The sequence below is a fragment of the Callospermophilus lateralis genome, chromosome 8 (assembly GCF_048772815.1).
Source record: "Callospermophilus lateralis isolate mCalLat2 chromosome 8, mCalLat2.hap1, whole genome shotgun sequence".
Classification (NCBI taxonomy): Eukaryota; Metazoa; Chordata; class Mammalia; order Rodentia; family Sciuridae; genus Callospermophilus; species Callospermophilus lateralis.
The window spans coordinates 447,331-464,697 of NC_135312.1; the positions used below are offsets into that span (position 1 = coordinate 447,331).

The window sequence follows — 17,367 nt, forward strand, 5'->3', positions numbered from 1 at the left end:
GTGTCCTCCTCACACAGACCTGTGGATGGACAGCAGTGGGAGTCAGTGTGCTCCTCACACAGACCTGTGGATGGACAACAGTGGGAGTCAGTGTCCTCCTCACACAGACCTGTGGATGGACAGGAGTGGGAGATCAGTGTCCTCCTCACTCAGACCAGTGGATGGACAGCAGTGGGAGTCAGTGTCCTCCTCACACAGACCTGTCTATGGACAGCAGTGGGAGTCAGTGTCCTCCTCACCCAGACCTGTGGATGGACAGCAGTGTGAGTCAGTGTCCTCCTCACACAGACCTGTGGATGGACAGGAGTGGGAGTCAGTGTCCTCCTCACACAGACCTGTGAATGGACAGGAGTGGGACTCAGTGTCCTCTTCACACTGACCTGTGGATGGACAACAGTGGGAGTCAGTGTCCTCCTCACACAGACCTGTGGATGGACAGCAGTGGGACTCAGTATCCTCCTCACACTGACCTGTGGATGGACAGCAGTGGGACTCAGTGTCCTCCTCACACAGACCTGTGGATGGACAGGAGTGGGAGTCAGTGTCCTCCTCACACAGACCTGTGGATGGACAGCAGTGGGACTCAGTGTCCTCTTCACACAGACCTGTGGATGGACAGCAGTGGGACTCAGTGTCCTCCTCACACAGACCTGTGGATGGACAGGAGTGGGAGTCCGTGTCCTCCTCACACAGACCTCTGGATGGACAGCAGTGGGACTCAGTGTCCTCCTCACACAGACCTGTGGATGGACAGGAGTTGGACTCAGTGTCCTCCTCACACAGACCTGTGGATGGACAGGAGTGGGAGCCAGTGTCCTCCTCACACAGACCTGTGGATGGACAGCAGTGGGAGCCAGTGTCCTCCTCACACAGACCTGTGGATGGACAGCAGTGGGAGTCAGTGTCCTTCTCACACAGACCTGTGGATGGACAGCAGTGGGAGCCAGTGTCCTCCTCACACAGACCTGTTGATGGACAGCAGTGGGACTCAGTGTCCTCCACACAGACCTGTGGATGGACAGCAGTGGGAGCCAGTGTCCTCCTCACACAGACCTGTGGATGGACAGCAGTGGGAGTCAGTGTCCTCCTCACACAGACCTGTGGATGGACAACAGTGGGAGTCAGTGTCCTCCTCACACACACCTGTGGAAGGACAGCAGTGGGAGTCAGTGTTTTCCTCACACAGACCTGTGGATGGACCGGAGTGGGAGTCAGTGTCCTCCTCACACAGACCTGTGGATGGACAGCAGTGGGAGTCAGTGTCCTCCTCACACAGACCTGTGCATGGACAGGAGTGGGAGTCAGTGTCCTCCTCACACTGACCTGTGGGTGGACAGGAGTGGGAGTCAGTGTCCTCCTCACACAGACCTGTGGATGGACAGGAGTGGGAGTCAGTGTCCTCCTCACACAGACCTGTGGATGGACAGCAGTGGGATTCAGTGTCCTCCTCACACAGACCTGTGGATGGACAGCAGTGGGAGTCAGTGTGCTCCTCACACAGACCTGTGGATGGACAGCAGTGGGAGTCAGTGTCCTCCTCACACAGACCTGTGGATGGACAACAGTGGGAGTCAGTGTCCTCCTCACACAAACCTGTGGAAGGACAGCAGTGGGAGTCAGTGTCCTCATCACACAGACCTGTGGATGGACAGCAGTGGGAGTCAGTGTCCTCGTCACACAGACCTGTGGATGGACAGCAGTGGGAGTCAGTGTCCTCGTCACACAGACCTGTGGATGGACAGCAGTGGGAGTCAGTGTCCTCCTCACACAGACCTGTGGATGGACAGGAGTGGGAGTCAGTGTCCTCCTCACACAGACCTGTGGATGGACAGCAGTGGGAGTCAGTGTCCTCGTCACACAGACCTGTGGATGGACAGCAGTGGGAGTCAGTGTCCTCCTCACACAGACCTGTGGATGGACAGCAGTGGGAGTCAGTGTCCTCCTCACACAGACCTGTGGATGGACAGCAGTGGGAGTTAGTGTCCTCCTCACACAGACCTGTGGATGGACAGCAGTGGGAGCCAGTGTCCTCCTCACACAGACCTGTGGATGGACAGGAGTGGGAGTCAGTGTCCTCCTCACACAGACCTGTGGATGGACAGGAGTGGGAGTCAGTGTCCGCCTCACACAGACCTGTGGATGGACAGCAGTGGGACTCAGTGTCCTCCTCACACAGACCTGTGGATGGACAGCAGTGGGAGTCAGTGTGCTCCTCACACAGACCTGTGGATGGACAGCAGTAGGAGTCAGTGTCCTCCTCACACAGACCTGTGGATGGACAGCAGTGGGACTCAGTGTCCTCCTCACAGAGACCTGTGGATGGACAGCAGTGGGAGTCAGTGTGCTCCTCACACAGACCTGTGGATGGACAGCAGTGGGAGTCAGTGTCCTCCTCACACAGACCTGTGGATGGACAGCAGTGGGAGCCAGTGTCCTCCTCACACAGACCTGTGGATGGACAGGAGTGGGAGTCAGTGTCCTCCTCACACAGACCTGTGGATGGACAGCAGTGGGAGTCAGTGTCCTCCTCACACAGACCTGTGGATGGACAGCAGTGGGAGTCAGTGTCCTCCTCACACAGACCTGTGGATGGACAGCAGTGGGAGTCAGTGTCCTCCTCACACAGACCTGTGGATGGACAGGAGTGGGAGTCAGTGTCCTCCTCACACAGACCTGTGGATGGACAGCAGTGGGAGTCAGTGTCCTCCTCACACAGACCTGTGGATGGACAGCAGTGGGAGTCAGTGTCCTCCTCACACAGACCTGTGGATGGACAGGAGTGGGAGTCAGTGTCCTCGTCACACAGACCTGTGGATGGACAGCAGTGGGAGTCAGTGTCCTCCTCACACAGACCTGTGGATGGACAGCAGTGGGAGTCAGTGTCCTCCTCACACAGACCTGTGGATGGACAGCAGTGGGAGTCAGTGTCCTCCTCACACAGACCTGTGGATGGACAGCAGTGGGAGTCAGTGTCCTCCTCACACAGACCTGTGGAAGGACAGCAGTGGGAGTCAGTGTCCTCCTCACACAGACCTGTGGATGGACAGCAGTGGGAGTCAGTGTCCTCCTCACACAGACCTGTGGATGGACAGCAGTGGGAGTCAGTGTCCTCCTCACACAATCCTGTGGAAGGACAGCAGTGGTAGTCAGTGTCCTCCTCACACAGACCTGTGGATGGACAGCAGTGGGACTCAGTGTCCTCCTCACACAGACCTGTGGATGGACAGGAGTGGGAGTCAGTGTCCTCCTCACACAGACCTGTGGATTGACAGCAGTGGGAGTCAGTGTCCTCCTCACACAGACCTGTGGATGGACAGCAGTGGGACTCAGTGTCCTCCTCACACAGACCTGTGGATGGACAGCAGTGGGAGTCAGTGTCCTCCTCACACACACCTGTGGATGGACAGGAGTGGGACTCAGTGTCCTCCTCACACAGACCTGTGGATGGACAGCAGTGGGAGTCAGTGTCCTCCTCACACAGACCTGTGGATGGACAGCAGTGGGAGTCAGTGTCCTCCTCACACAGACCTGTGGATGGACAGCAGTGGTAGTCAGTGTCCTCCTCACACAGACCTGTGGAAGGACAGCAGTGGGAGTCAGTGTGATCCTCACCCAGACCTGTGGATGGACAGGAGTGGGAGTCAGTGTCCTCCTCACACAGACCTGTGGATGGAGAGCAGTGGGAGTCAGTGTCCTCCTCACACAGACCTGTGGATGGACAGCAGTGGCAGTCAGTGTCCTCCTCATACAGACCTGTGGATGCACAGCAGTGGGAGTCAGTGTCCTCCTCACACAGACCTGTGGATGGACAGCAGTGGGAGTCAGTGTCCTCCTCACACAGACCTGTGGATGGACAGCAGTGGGAGTCAGTGTCCTCCTCACACAGACCTGTGGATGGACAGCAGTGGGAGTCAGTGTCCTCCTCACACAGACCTGTGGATGGACAGCAGTGGGAGTCAGTGTCCTCCTCACACAGACCTGTGGATGGAGAGCAGTGGGAGTCAGTGTCCTCCTCACACAGACCTGTGGATGGACAGCAGTGGGAGTCAGTGTCCTCCTCACACAGACCTGTGAATGGACAGCAGTGGGACTCAGTGTCCTCCTCACACAGACCTGTGGATGGAGAGCAGTGGGAGTCAGTGTCCTCCTCACACAGACCTGTGGATGGACAGTAGTGGGAGTCAGTGTCCTCGTCACACAGACCTGTGGATGGACAGCAGTGGGACTCAGTGTCCTCCTCACACTGACCTGTGGATGGACAGCAGTGGGAGTCAGTTTCCTCCTCACACAGACGTGTGGATGCACAGGAGTGGGAGTCAGTGTCCTCCTCACACAGACCTGTGGATGGACAGCAGTGGGAGTCAGTGTCCTCCTCACACACACCTGTGGATGGACAGCAGTGGGACTCAGTGTCCTCCTCACACAGACCTGTGGATGGACAGGAGTGGGAGTCAGTGTCCTCCTCACACAGACCTGTGGATGGACAGCAGTGGGAGTCAGTGTCCTCCTCACACACACCTGTGGATGGACAGCAGTGGGACTCAGTGTCCTCCTCACACACACCTGTGGATGGACAGCAGTGGGAGTCAGTGTGATCCTCACCCAGACCTGTGGATGGACAGGAGTGGGAGTCAGTGTCCTCCTCACACAGACCTGTGGATGGAGAGCAGTGGGAGTCAGTGTCCTCCTCACACAGACCTGTGGATGGACAGCAGTGGCAGTCAGTGTCCTCCTCATACAGACCTGTGGATGCACAGCAGTGGGAGTCAGTGTCCTCGTCACACAGACCTGTGGATGGACAGCAGTGGGACTCAGTGTCCTCCTCACACTGACCTGTGGATGGACAGCAGTGGGAGTCAGTTTCCTCCTCACACAGACGTGTGGATGCACAGGAGTGGGAGTCAGTGTCCTCCTCACACAGACCTGTGGATGGACAGCAGTGGGAGTCAGTGTCCTCCTCACACACACCTGTGGATGGACAGCAGTGGGAGTCAGTGTCCTCCTCACGCAGACCTGTGGATGGACAACAGTGGGAGTCAGTGTCCTCCTCACACAGACCTGTGGATGGACAGCAGTGGGAGTCAGTGTCCTCCTCACACACACCTGTGGATGGACAGCAGTGGGAGTCAGTGTCCTCCTCACACAGACCTGTGGATGGACAGCAGTGGGAGTCAGTGTCCTCCTCACACAGACCTGTGGATGGACAGCAGTGGGAGTCAGTGTCCTCCTCACACAGACCTGTGGATGGAGAGCAGTGGGAGTCAGTGTCCTCCTCACACAGACCTGTGGATGGACAGCAGTGGGAGTCAGTGTCCTCCTCACACAGACCTGTGAATGGACAGCAGTGGGACTCAGTGTCCTCCTCACACAGACCTGTGGATGGAGAGCAGTGGGAGTCAGTGTCCTCCTCACACAGACCTGTGGATGGACAGTAGTGGGAGTCAGTGTCCTCGTCACACAGACCTGTGGATGGACAGCAGTGGGAGTCAGTGTCCTCCTCACACTGACCTGTGGATGGACAGCAGTGGGAGTCAGTTTCCTCCTCACACAGACGTGTGGATGCACAGGAGTGGGAGTCAGTGTCCTCCTCACACAGACCTGTGGATGGACAGCAGTGGGAGTCAGTGTCCTCCTCACACACACCTGTGGATGGACAGCAGTGGGAGTCAGTGTCCTCCTCACGCAGACCTGTGGATGGACAACAGTGGGAGTCAGTGTCCTCCTCACACAGACCTGTGGATGGACAGCAGTGGGAGTCAGTGTCCTCCTCACACACACCTGTGGATGGACAGCAGTGGGAGTCAGTGTCCTCCTCACGCAGACCTGTGGATGGACAACAGTGGGAATCAGTGTCCTCCTCACACAGACCTGTGGATGGACAGCAGTGGGAGTCAGTGTCCTCCTCACACACACCTGTGGATGGACAGGAGTGGGAGTCAGTGTCCTCCTCACACAGACCTGTGGATGGACAGGAGTGGGAGTCAGTGTCCTCCTCACACAGACCTGTGGATGGACAGCAGTGGGAGTCAGTGTCCTCGTCACACAGACCTGTGGATGGACAACAGTGGGAGTCAGTGTCCTCCTCACACACACCTGTGGAAGGACAGCAGTGGGAGTCAGTGTCCTCCTCACACAGACCTGTGGATGGACAGGAGTGGGAGTCAGTGTCCTCCTCACACAGACCTGTGGATGGACAGCAGTGGGAGTCAGTGTCCTCCTCACACAGACCTGTGCATGGACAGGAGTGGGAGTCAGTGTCCTCCTCACACTGACCTGTGGGTGGACAGGAGTGGGAGTCAGTGTCCTCCTCACACAGACCTGTGGATGGACAGGAGTGGGAGTCAGTGTCCTCCTCACACAGACCTGTGGATGGACAGCAGTGGGATTCAGTGTCCTCCTCACACAGACCTGTGGATGGACAGCAGTGGGAGTCAGTGTGCTCCTCACACAGACCTGTGGATGGACAGCAGTGGGAGTCAGTGTCCTCCTCACACAGACCTGTGGATGGACAACAGTGGGAGTCAGTGTCCTCCTCACACACACCTGTGGAAGGACAGCAGTGGGAGTCAGTGTCCTCCTCACACAGACCTGTGGATGGACAGCAGTGGGAGTCAGTGTCCTCGTCACACAGACCTGTGGATGGACAGCAGTGGGAGTCAGTGTCCTCATCACACAGACCTGTGGATGGACAGCAGTGGGAGTCAGTGTCCTCCTCACACAGACCTGTGGATGGACAGGAGTGGGAGTCAGTGTCCTCCTCACACAGACCTGTGGATGGACAGCAGTGGGAGTCAGTGTCCTCGTCACACAGACCTGTGGATGGACAGCAGTGGGAGTCAGTGTCCTCCTCACACAGACCTGTGGATGGACAGCAGTGGGAGTCAGTGTCCTCCTCACACAGACCTGTGGATGGACAGCAGTGGGAGTTAGTGTCCTCCTCACACAGACCTGTGGATGGACAGCAGTGGGAGCCAGTGTCCTCCTCACACAGACCTGTGGATGGACAGGAGTGGGAGTCTGTGTCCTCCTCACACAGACCTGTGGATGGACAGGAGTGGGAGTCAGTGTCCTCCTCACACAGACCTGTGGATGGACAGCAGTGGGACTCAGTGTCCTCCTCACACAGACCTGTGGATGGACAGGAGTGGGAGTCAGTGTCCTCCTCACACAGACCTGTGGATGGACAGCAGTGGGAGTCAGTGACCTCCTCACACAGACCTGTGGATGGACAGCAGTGGGTCTCAGTGTCCTCCTCACACAGACCTGTGGATGGACAGCAGTGGGAGTCAGTGTGCTCCTCACACAGACCTGTGGATGGACAGCAGTGGGAGTCAGTGTCCTCCTCACACAGACCTGTGGATGGACAGCAGTGGGAGTCAGTGTCCTCCTCACACAGACCTGTGGATGGACAGCAGTGGGACTCAGTGTCCTCCTCACACAGACCTGTGGATGGACAGCAGTGGGAGTCAGTGTGCTCCTCACAGAGACCTGTGGATGGACAGCAGTGGGAGTCAGTGTCCTCCTCACACAGACCTGTGGATGGACAGCAGTGGGAGTCAGTGTCCTCCTCACACAGACCTGTGGATGGACAGGAGTGGGAGTCAGTGTCCTCCTCACACAGACCTGTGGATGGACAGCAGTGGGAGTCAGTGTCCTCCTCACACAGACCTGTGGATGGACAGCAGTGTGAGTCAGTGTCCTCCTCACACAGACCTGTGGATGGACAGCAGTGGGAGTCAGTGTCCTCCTCACACAGACCTGTGAATGGACAGCAGTGGGAGTCAGTGTCCTCCTCACACAAACCTGTGGATGGACAACAGTGGGAGTCAGTGTCCTCCTCACACAGACCTGTGGATGGAGAGCAGTGGGAGTCAGTGTCCTCCTCACACAGACCTGTGGATGGACAGCAGTGGCAGTCAGTGTCCTCCTCACACAGACCTGTGGATGCACAGCAGTGGGAGTCAGTGTCCTCCTCACACAGACCTGTGGAAGGACAGCAGTGGGAGTCAGTGTCCTCCTCACACAGACCTGTGGATGGACAGCAGTGGGAGTCAGTGTCCTCCTCACACAGACCTGTGGATGGACAGGAGTGGGAGTCAGTGTCCTCCTCACACAGACCTGTGGATGGACAGCAGTGGGACTCAGTGTCCTCCTCACACAGACCTGTGGATGGAGAGCAGTGGGAGTCAGTGTCCTCCTCACACAGACCTGTGGATGGACAGCAGTGGGAGTCAGTGTCCTCCTCACACAGACCTGTGGATGGACAGCAGTGGGAGTCAGTGTCCTCGTCACACAGACCTGTGGATGGAGAGCAGTGGGAGTCAGTGTCCTCCTCACACAGACCTGTGGATGGACAGTAGTGGGAGTCAGTGTCCTCGTCACACAGACCTGTGGATGGACAGCAGTGGGACTCAGTGTCCTCCTCACACTGACCTGTGGATGGACAGCAGTGGGAGTCAGTTTCCTCCTCACACAGACCTGTGGATGCACAGGAGTGGGAGTCAGTGTCCTCCTCACACAGACCTGTGGATGGACAGCAGTGGGAGTCAGTGTCCTCCTCACACACACCTGTGGATGGACAGCAGTGGGAGTCAGTGTCCCCCTCACGCAGACCTGTGGATGGACAACAGTGGGAGTCAGTGTCCTCCTCACGCAGACCTGTGGATGGACAGCAGTGGGAGTCAGTGTCCTCCTCACACAGACCTGTGGATGGACAGCAGTGGGAGTCAGTGTCCTCCTCACACAGACCTGTGGATGGACAGCAGTGGGAGTCAGTGTCCTCCTCACACAGACCTGTGGATGGACAGCAGTGGGAGTTAGTGTCCTCCTCACACAGACCTGTGGATGGACAGCAGTGGGAGCCAGTGTCCTCCTCACACAGACCTGTGGATGGACAGGAGTGGGAGTCTGTGTCCTCCTCACACAGACCTGTGGATGGACAGGAGTGGGAGTCAGTGTCCTCCTCACACAGACCTGTGGATGGACAGCAGTGCGACTCAGTGTCCTCCTCACACAGACCTGTGGATGGACAGCAGTGGGAGTCAGTGTGCTCCTCACACAGACCTGTGGATGGACAGCAGTGGGAGTCAGTGTCCTCCTCACACAGACCTGTGGATGGACAGCAGTGGGTCTCAGTGTCCTCCTCACACAGACCTGTGGATGGACAGCAGTGGGAGTCAGTGTGCTCCTCACACAGACCTGTGGATGGACAGCAGTGGGAGTCAGTGTCCTCCTCACACAGACCTGTGGATGGACAGCAGTGGGAGTCAGTGTCCTCCTCACACAGACCTGTGGATGGACAGCAGTGGGACTCAGTGTCCTCCTCACACAGACCTGTGGATGGACAGCAGTGGGAGTCAGTGTGCTCCTCACACAGACCTGTGGATGGACAGCAGTGGGAGTCAGTGTCCTCCTCACACAGACCTGTGGATGGACAGGAGTGGGAGTCAGTGTCCTCCTCACACAGACCTGTGGATGGACAGCAGTGGGAGTCAGTGTCCTCCTCACACAGACCTGTGGATGGACAGCAGTGTGAGTCAGTGTCCTCCTCACACAGACCTGTGGATGGACAGCAGTGGGAGTCAGTGTCCTCCTCACACAGACCTGTGAATGGACAGCAGTGGGAGTCAGTGTCCTCCTCACACAAACCTGTGGATGGACAACAGTGGGAGTCAGTGTCCTCCTCACACAGACCTGTGGATGGAGAGCAGTGGGAGTCAGTGTCCTCCTCACACAGACCTGTGGATGGACAGCAGTGGCAGTCAGTGTCCTCCTCACACAGACCTGTGGATGGACAGGAGTGGGAGTCAGTGTCCTCCTCACACAGACCTGTGGAAGGACAGCAGTGGGAGTCAGTGTCCTCCTCACACAGACCTGTGGATGGACAGCAGTGGGAGTCAGTGTCCTCCTCACACAGACCTGTGGATGGACAGGAGTGGGAGTCAGTGTCCTCCTCACACAGACCTGTGGATGGACAGCAGTGGGACTCAGTGTCCTCCTCACACAGACCTGTGGATGGAGAGCAGTGGGAGTCAGTGTCCTCCTCACACAGACCTGTGGATGGACAGCAGTGCGAGTCAGTGTCCTCCTCACACAGACCTGTGGATGGACAGCAGTGGGACTCAGTGTCCTCCTCACACAGACCTGTGGATGGAGAGCAGTGGGAGTCAGTGTCCTCCTCACACAGACCTGTGGATGGACAGCAGTGGGAGTCAGTGTCCTCGTCACACAGACCTGTGGATGGACAGCAGTGGGACTCAGTGTCCTCCTCACACTGACCTGTGGATGGACAGCAGTGGGAGTCAGTTTCCTCCTCACACAGACCTGTGGATGCACAGGAGTGGGAGTCAGTGTCCTCCTCACACAAACCTGTGGATGGACAGCAGTGGGAGTCAGTGTCCTCCTCACACACACCTGTGGATGGACAGCAGTGGGAGTCAGTGTCCCCCTCACGCAGACCTGTGGATGGACAACAGTGGGAGTCAGTGTCCCCCTCACGCAGACCTGTGGATGGACAGCAGTGGGAGTCAGTGTCCTCCTCACACAGACCTGTGGATGGACAGCAGTGGGAGTCAGTGTCCTCCTCACACAGACCTGTGGATGGACAGGAGTATGGTCTCTTCAGTTTTTTCCTTTCCTTTTATTTGAACTTCTTTCAAGTACACATTATTTTTAAAGTGGGATATTTAACTGCAGAGAGGACCCTGCTACAGCGTGCAGGGTCTTAGTTTTTTTTAGTCTCTTTTTTTATTGGTTGTTCCAAACATTACAAAGCTCTTTGGTATCGTCTTTCATACATTTTATTCAAGTGGGTTAAGATCTCTGATTTTTACCTTAAATACAGATTGTAGAATCACATCGGTTACACATCCACATTTTTACTTAACGCCATATTAGTGACTGTTGTATTCTGCTACCTTTCTTATCCCCTACTATCCCTCCTTTCCTCCCCTTCCATGTTCTGTCTCTACCCCATCTGCTCTAGTTCAATTCTCTCTCTTGTTTTTCTTTCCCCTTTCCCGTCACAACCTCTTATATGTAATTTTGTGTAACAATGATGGTCTCCTTCCATTTCTGTGGAATTTCCCTTCTCAATCCCTTTCTCTCCCACCACTCTTCTCTTTTTAATGTTAATATTTTCCCATGCTCTTCCTCCCTGCTATTCTCTTAGTTGCTCTTTTTATATCAGAGAAGACATTTGACATTTGTTTTTTAGGGATTGGCTAGATTTACCTAGCATAATCTGCTCTAATGCCATCCATTTTTCTACAAATTCCATGATTGTGTCATTTTTTAGTGCTGCGTAATACTCTATTGTGTATAAATGCCACATTTTTTTTCCATTCATCTATTGAAGGGCATCTAGGTTGGTTCCACAGTCTAGCTATTGTGAATTGTGCTGCTATGAACATTTATGTGGCAGTATCCCTACAGTACACTCTTTTAAGGTCTTCAGGGAATAGTCTGAGAAGGGCGATAGCCAGGTCAAATGGTGTTTCCATTCCCAGCTTTCCCAGGAATCTCCATACTGCTTTCCAAATTGGCTGCACCAATTTGCAGTCCCACCAGCATTGAACAAGTGTACCCTTTTCCCAACATCCTCACCAGCACTTGTTGTTTGACTTCATAATGGCTGCCAATCTTACTGGAGTGAGATGGTATCTTAGGGTTGTTTTGATTTGCATTTCTCTGACTGCTAGAGATGGTGAGCATTTTTTCATGTACTTGTTGATTGATTTGAATGTCCTCCTCTGAAAAGTGTCTGTTCAGGTCCTTGGCCCATTTGTTGATTGGGTTATTTGTTATCTTATTGTTTAATTTTTTGAGTTCTTTGTATACTCTGGATATTAGGGCTCTATCTGAAGTGTGAGGAGTAAAAATTTGTTCCCAGGATGTAGGCTCCCTATTTATCTCTCTTATTGTTTCTCTTGCTGAAAAAAAACTTTTTAGTTTAAGTAAGTCCCATTTGTTTATTCTTGTTATTAACTCTTGTGCTATGGGTGTCCTATTAAGGAATTTGGAGCCCGACCCCACAATATGTAGATTGGAGCCAACTTTTTCTTCTATCAGATGCAGAGTCTCTGATTTGATATCAAGCTCTTTGATCCATTTTGAGTTAACTTTTGTGCATGGCGAGAAAAAGGGAATCAGTTTCATTTTGTTGCATATGGATTTCCAGTTTTCCCAGCACCATTTGTTGAAGATGCTATCCTTCCTCCATTGCATGCTTTTAGCCCCTTTATCAAATATAAGAAAGTTGTAATTTTGTGTATTGGTCTCTGTGTCCTCTATTCTGTACCATTGATCCACCCACCTGTTTTGGTACCAGTACCATGCTGTTTTTGTTACTATTGCTCTATAGTACAGTTTGAAATCTGGTATCGCTATACCTCCTGATTCACACTTCCTGCTTAGAATTGCTCTTGCTATTCTGGGTCTTTTGTTTTTCCATATGAATTTCATAATTGCTTTATCTATTTCTACAAGAAATGCCGTTGGGATTTTGATTGGCATTGCATTAAACCTAAGAGAACTTTGGGTAATATCGCCATCTTGATGATGTTAGTTCTGCCTATCCATGAACAGGGTATATTTTTCCATCTTCTAAGATCTTCTTCTATTTCTCTCTTTAGGGTTCTGTAGTTTTCATTGTATAAATCTTTCACCTCTTTTGTTAGGTTGATTCCCAAGTATTTTATTTTTTTTTGAGGATATTGTGAATGGAGTGGTTGTCCTCATTTCCATTTCAGAGGATTTGTCGCTGATATACAGGAATGCCTTTGATTTATGCGTGTTGATTTTATATCCTGCCACTTTGCTGAATTCATTTATTAGCTCTATTAGTTTCTTTGTAGACCCTTTTGGGACTGTTAGATATAGTATCATATCATCTGCAAATAGTGATAATTTAAGTTCTTCTTTTCCTATTTTTATGCCTTTAATTTCTTTTGTCTGTCTAATTGCTCTGGCCAGTGTTTCGAGAACTATGTTGAACAGAAGTGGTGAGAGAGGGCATCCCTGTCTTGTTCCAGATTTTAGAGGGAATGCCTTCAGTTTTTCTCCATTCAGAATGATGCTAGCCTGAGGCTTATCATAGATAGCTTTTACAATATTGAGGTAAGTTCCTGTTATCCCTAGTTTTTCTAGTGTTTTGAACATAAAGGGATGCTGTACTTTGTCAAATGCTTTTTCTGCATCTATCGAGATGATCATGTGGTTCTTATCTTTAAGTCTATTGATGTGGTGAATAACATTTATTGATTTGCGTATATTGAACCAGCCTTGCATCCCAGGGATGAATCCTACTTGATCATGGTGCACAATATTTTTGATATGCTTTTGTATTCGATTCGCCAGGATTTTATTGAGGATTTTTGCATCTAAGTTCATTAGAGATATTGGTCTGTAGTTTTCTTTCTTTGAAGTGTCTTTGTCTGGTTTCGGGATCAAGGTGATGTTGGCTTCATAGAATGAATTTGGAAGTTCTCCCTCTTTTTCTATTTCCTGAAATAACTTGAAAAGTATTGGTATTAATTCTTCTTTGAACGTTTTGTAAAACTCCGCTGTATACCCATCCGGTCCAGGGCTTTTCTTGGTTGGTAGTCTTTTGATGGCTTCTTCTATTTCCTCAATTGATATTGTTCTGTTTAGGTTGTGTATATCCTCCTGACTCAATCTGGGCAGATCATATGAATTAAGAAATTTACCGGTGCCTTCACTATCTTCTATTTTATTGGAATATAGGGTTTCAAAACAATTTCTAATTATCTTCTGTATTTCTGTAGTGTCTGTTGTGATATTGCCTTGTTCATCCCGTATGTTAGTAATTTGAGTTCTCTCTCTTCTTCTCTTCATTAGCATGGCTAAGGGTCTGACAATCTTATTTATTTTTTCGAAGAACCAACTTTTAGTTTTATCAATTTTTTCAATGGTTTTTTGTTTGTTTGTTTGTTTGTTTGATTGATTTCATTGATTTCCGCTCTGATTTTAATTATTTCTTGTCTTCTACTACATTTGCTGTTGTTTTGCTCTTCCTTTTCTAGGGTTTTGAGATGAAGTGTGAGATCATTTATTTGTTGTTTTTTTCTTTTTTTGAGGAATGAACTCCAGGCAGTGAATTTCCCTCTTTTTTTTTAATTTTGATATTTATTTATTTAGTTAGTTTTTCGGGGACACAACATCTTTGTTTGTATGTGGTGCTGAGGATCAAACCCAGGCCGCACGCATGCCAGGCGAGCATGCTACTGCTTGAGCCACATCCCCAGCCCGAATTTCCCTCTTAAAACTGCTTTCATTGTGTCCCATAGATTACGATATGTTGTGTCTGTATTGTCATTTATCTCTAAGAATTTTTTGATTTCCTCCTTTATGTCTTCTGTAACCCATTGATCATTCAGTAACATATTGTTCATTTTCCAGGTGATGCAGGATTTTTCCTTCCTTCTTTTATCATTGATTTCCAGTTTCATTCCATTATGATCAGATATGGTGCATGGTATTATCTCCACACCTTTATATTTACTAAGAGTTGCCCTATGGCATAATATATGGTCTATCTTTGAGAAGGATCCATGTGCTGCTGAGAAGAACGTGTATCCACTTTATGATGGTTGATATATTCTATATCTGTCGGTTAAGTCTAGGTTATTGATTGTGTTATTGAGTTCTATAGTTTCTTTATTCAGCTTTTGTCTGGACGATCTGTCCAATGGAGAGAGTGGTGTGTTGAAGTCACCCATAATTATTGTGTTGTGGTCTATTTGACTCTTGAACTTGAGGAGAGAGTGTTTTATGAAAATTGCAGCACCATTATTTGGTGCATATATATTGATAATGGTTATGTCTTGTTGGTGAATGGTTCCTTTTAACAGTATATAGTGTCCTTCTTTATCCCTTTTGATTAACTTAGGTTTGAAGTTGATTTTATTCGTATGAGTATGGTCACTCCTGCTTGCTTCCGAGGACCATGTGAGTGGTATGATTTTTCCCAACCTTTCACCTTCAGCCTGTGTATGTCTTTTCCTATCATATGAGTCTCCTGAAGGCAGCATATTGTTGGATCTGTTTTTTTAATCCAGGTTACTAGCCTATGTCTCTGGATTGGTGAATTTAAGCCATTAACATTTAGGGTTACTATTGATATATGGTTTGTACTTCCAGTCATGCTTATTTATTTATTTATTTTAATTTGGCTAGTTTTTCCTCTTTGGTTATTTTTCTCCCCCTTTACTGAGATACCTCCCACTGTTAGTTTTGGGTGTTGTTTTTCAATTCCTCTTCTTGTAGTGTTTTGCTCAAAATGCCTGGGCAGGATCTTTCATGCCCTGTGCATTGCAGCCAATTGATTGCTCCTTGACCCTGAGTTGGTGCCTGCCCAGTGGTTTGGGGCAGGTACCTTTCTGTTTAAGGAATGGCCTGTGCATATGCTGTACATGCTGGGATCGTCTTCAGTCAATGCCTAAGCACTTCTCAGCTCCCCACCCAACTCATCAGGTAAGTCCTGAGGGTTTGCATCTCTGCGTTTTTCCAGACTTTAGTTCATGATGAAATCTCAGTGGTGGTGATTGTCAGCACACTTGACCATAAGATTCCAACATCCAGAGTCCACTCTTTCTATGAAAATAGTCTGTGTGTTTAATGGGTCCAGTCCCCCTTGACACCCACAGAGTGCTGGTGCTGGACACTGGCCAGTAGTCCTTGCACAGCGTTCGTAACCTCCCCTCCTGGACCTGCAGATCCAGTGAGATATCCCTGCTGCCACTCAAGGGTGTTCTTGGGCACCCGTCGTGGGAGCCCAGGACATGTGGGGCCGGCCTTCCTCTGTGCCAGGCCAGCAGCTTCCGCACTGCTGCCTTGGCCTCCAGAGCTCTACTGATTCAGAAGAAGAAGGCAGCCTGAGAAGAGCTAGGCAAGAGGACTAAGGCATGGAAGCTTCATCACCCAGGAGCGGCAGTCAGTGACATTCAGTGACTAGACTCACAGCTGTGGGCGGGAGGTCGTGAGGGTATGTGGGGGACACTCCCAAACTCTACCGCCTCGTCTGGACCTTGGTGAGAGCCACAACTTCTACCTACAACCCTCTCCTCAATGGTCATCCACTCCACACCAGGAAAAGCCTGCCTTGGTTCCGGACCTGATCACTGTTACCGCTGTTTACCGGTGATGAGTCCTTGCTTCCCGAATGCCGAAGTATAACACCAGAGAAGCACGCCGAGGCAAGCTGAGAGTGGAAAGTGGAAGGCTTTATTAAAGGACAGCAGAAAAGACTTCTCCCGGAGGAAGAATGACCCAAAAGGCTGATTCCTTGGAAGAGTAAGTTCTTCCCTTTTCATAGCTAAGGTCTTCTTTTAGTCCTCCCACACTCCTGTCCTTTGTTTCCCTCTATCCTGCAGTGATAGAATGCAGGTGGGAAGGCCAAAAGGTGGGAGGTAGGTGGGCTGAAGGAGTAATTTGGGCAGGATGGGCCTGGGGCGGTTTTTGATTAGTACCTCTCTGTTTCCTGGGAGCTGCTTCATTAACAGTTCCTTAGGATGGGATCTGGACCTTAGGGACATTAACATTCCAATTTCCCCAATTGCAGATCCGGTTTCCTGGACTCCATTCTCCATAATGGTCTCCATTGTCTTTATCTTCCTGGATGTTAGACTTGATTTACCTAACTACACTAACTACCTATCTTTAAATCTGGCTTCTCCCTAGGATCCTCTCCTCAACAGTCATCCATTCCACACCAGGAAAAGCCTGCCTTGGTTCCGGACCTGATCACCATGGTCTAAGTGAGTGTGCATCTGCTGGACATAAAGCCTAGGGCTTAAGACTTTTGAACTTAGCATGCAGAGGAAATGTCTGTCATTAGCCTGTCATGATTAAGTGTGTTTTTCAGTGCTTAGAATTAATCTAGAATTGCTTGCTGTGAATTGATTATTAATCTATTGCAGTGCCTAGCATTAAGGATTGTGATTTTCTTGATTAAGAACCTATAGAGTGAAATTGTATGGAGTGATTTGAGGGAATAAAGCATTGAAAGGGGCAGAAGCGTGTGGACATTCTTTATTTCTCCCCTCGACTGCATACATCGAAATTTTGCCCCCTCATGACAACTTTCCAGTCATTTTTTTTTAGATATGGCTATCCTTTTTTTATCTCTTACATACATGACTATAGTGGAGTGCATTATGATCATAATCATCCATTCACAGCACAATTTTTCGTAACTCTGTAATATGTTCATGCCTAATTATGCCATTATGCATACGCTCTATTATTATTATTATTATTATTATTATTATTGCATTACAATTCTTAAGACACCTTTATACACAGTTTATCATATCTCTGTTTGTATATAAGATGAAGGTCACCCTAGAT

At 50.4% G+C, this 17,367-nt stretch overlaps 1 protein-coding gene across 2 annotated transcripts in view; it reads left to right on the plus strand.

The window, feature by feature from the left end:
* Pigg (phosphatidylinositol glycan anchor biosynthesis class G (EMM blood group)) overlaps nucleotides 1-16,834 on the plus strand; it is a 71,263-nt gene extending 54,429 nt beyond the window's left edge. Inside the window, exons 13-14 of one of the 2 annotated variants that reach the window (XR_013092179.2) lie at nucleotides 16,109-16,311; nucleotides 16,699-16,774. Coding sequence is in view for 1 of the 2 variants with exons in the window: in XM_076864913.2 (XP_076721028.2) it covers nucleotides 16,699-16,807 (109 nt within the window). In the remaining variant the exon portion in view is untranslated. Of the gene's footprint in view, nucleotides 1-16,108; nucleotides 16,312-16,698 lie in introns of both variants that reach the window. The other variant, XM_076864913.2, reaches the window with a different exon arrangement.
* Nucleotides 16,835-17,367: the final 533 nt, after the last annotated feature.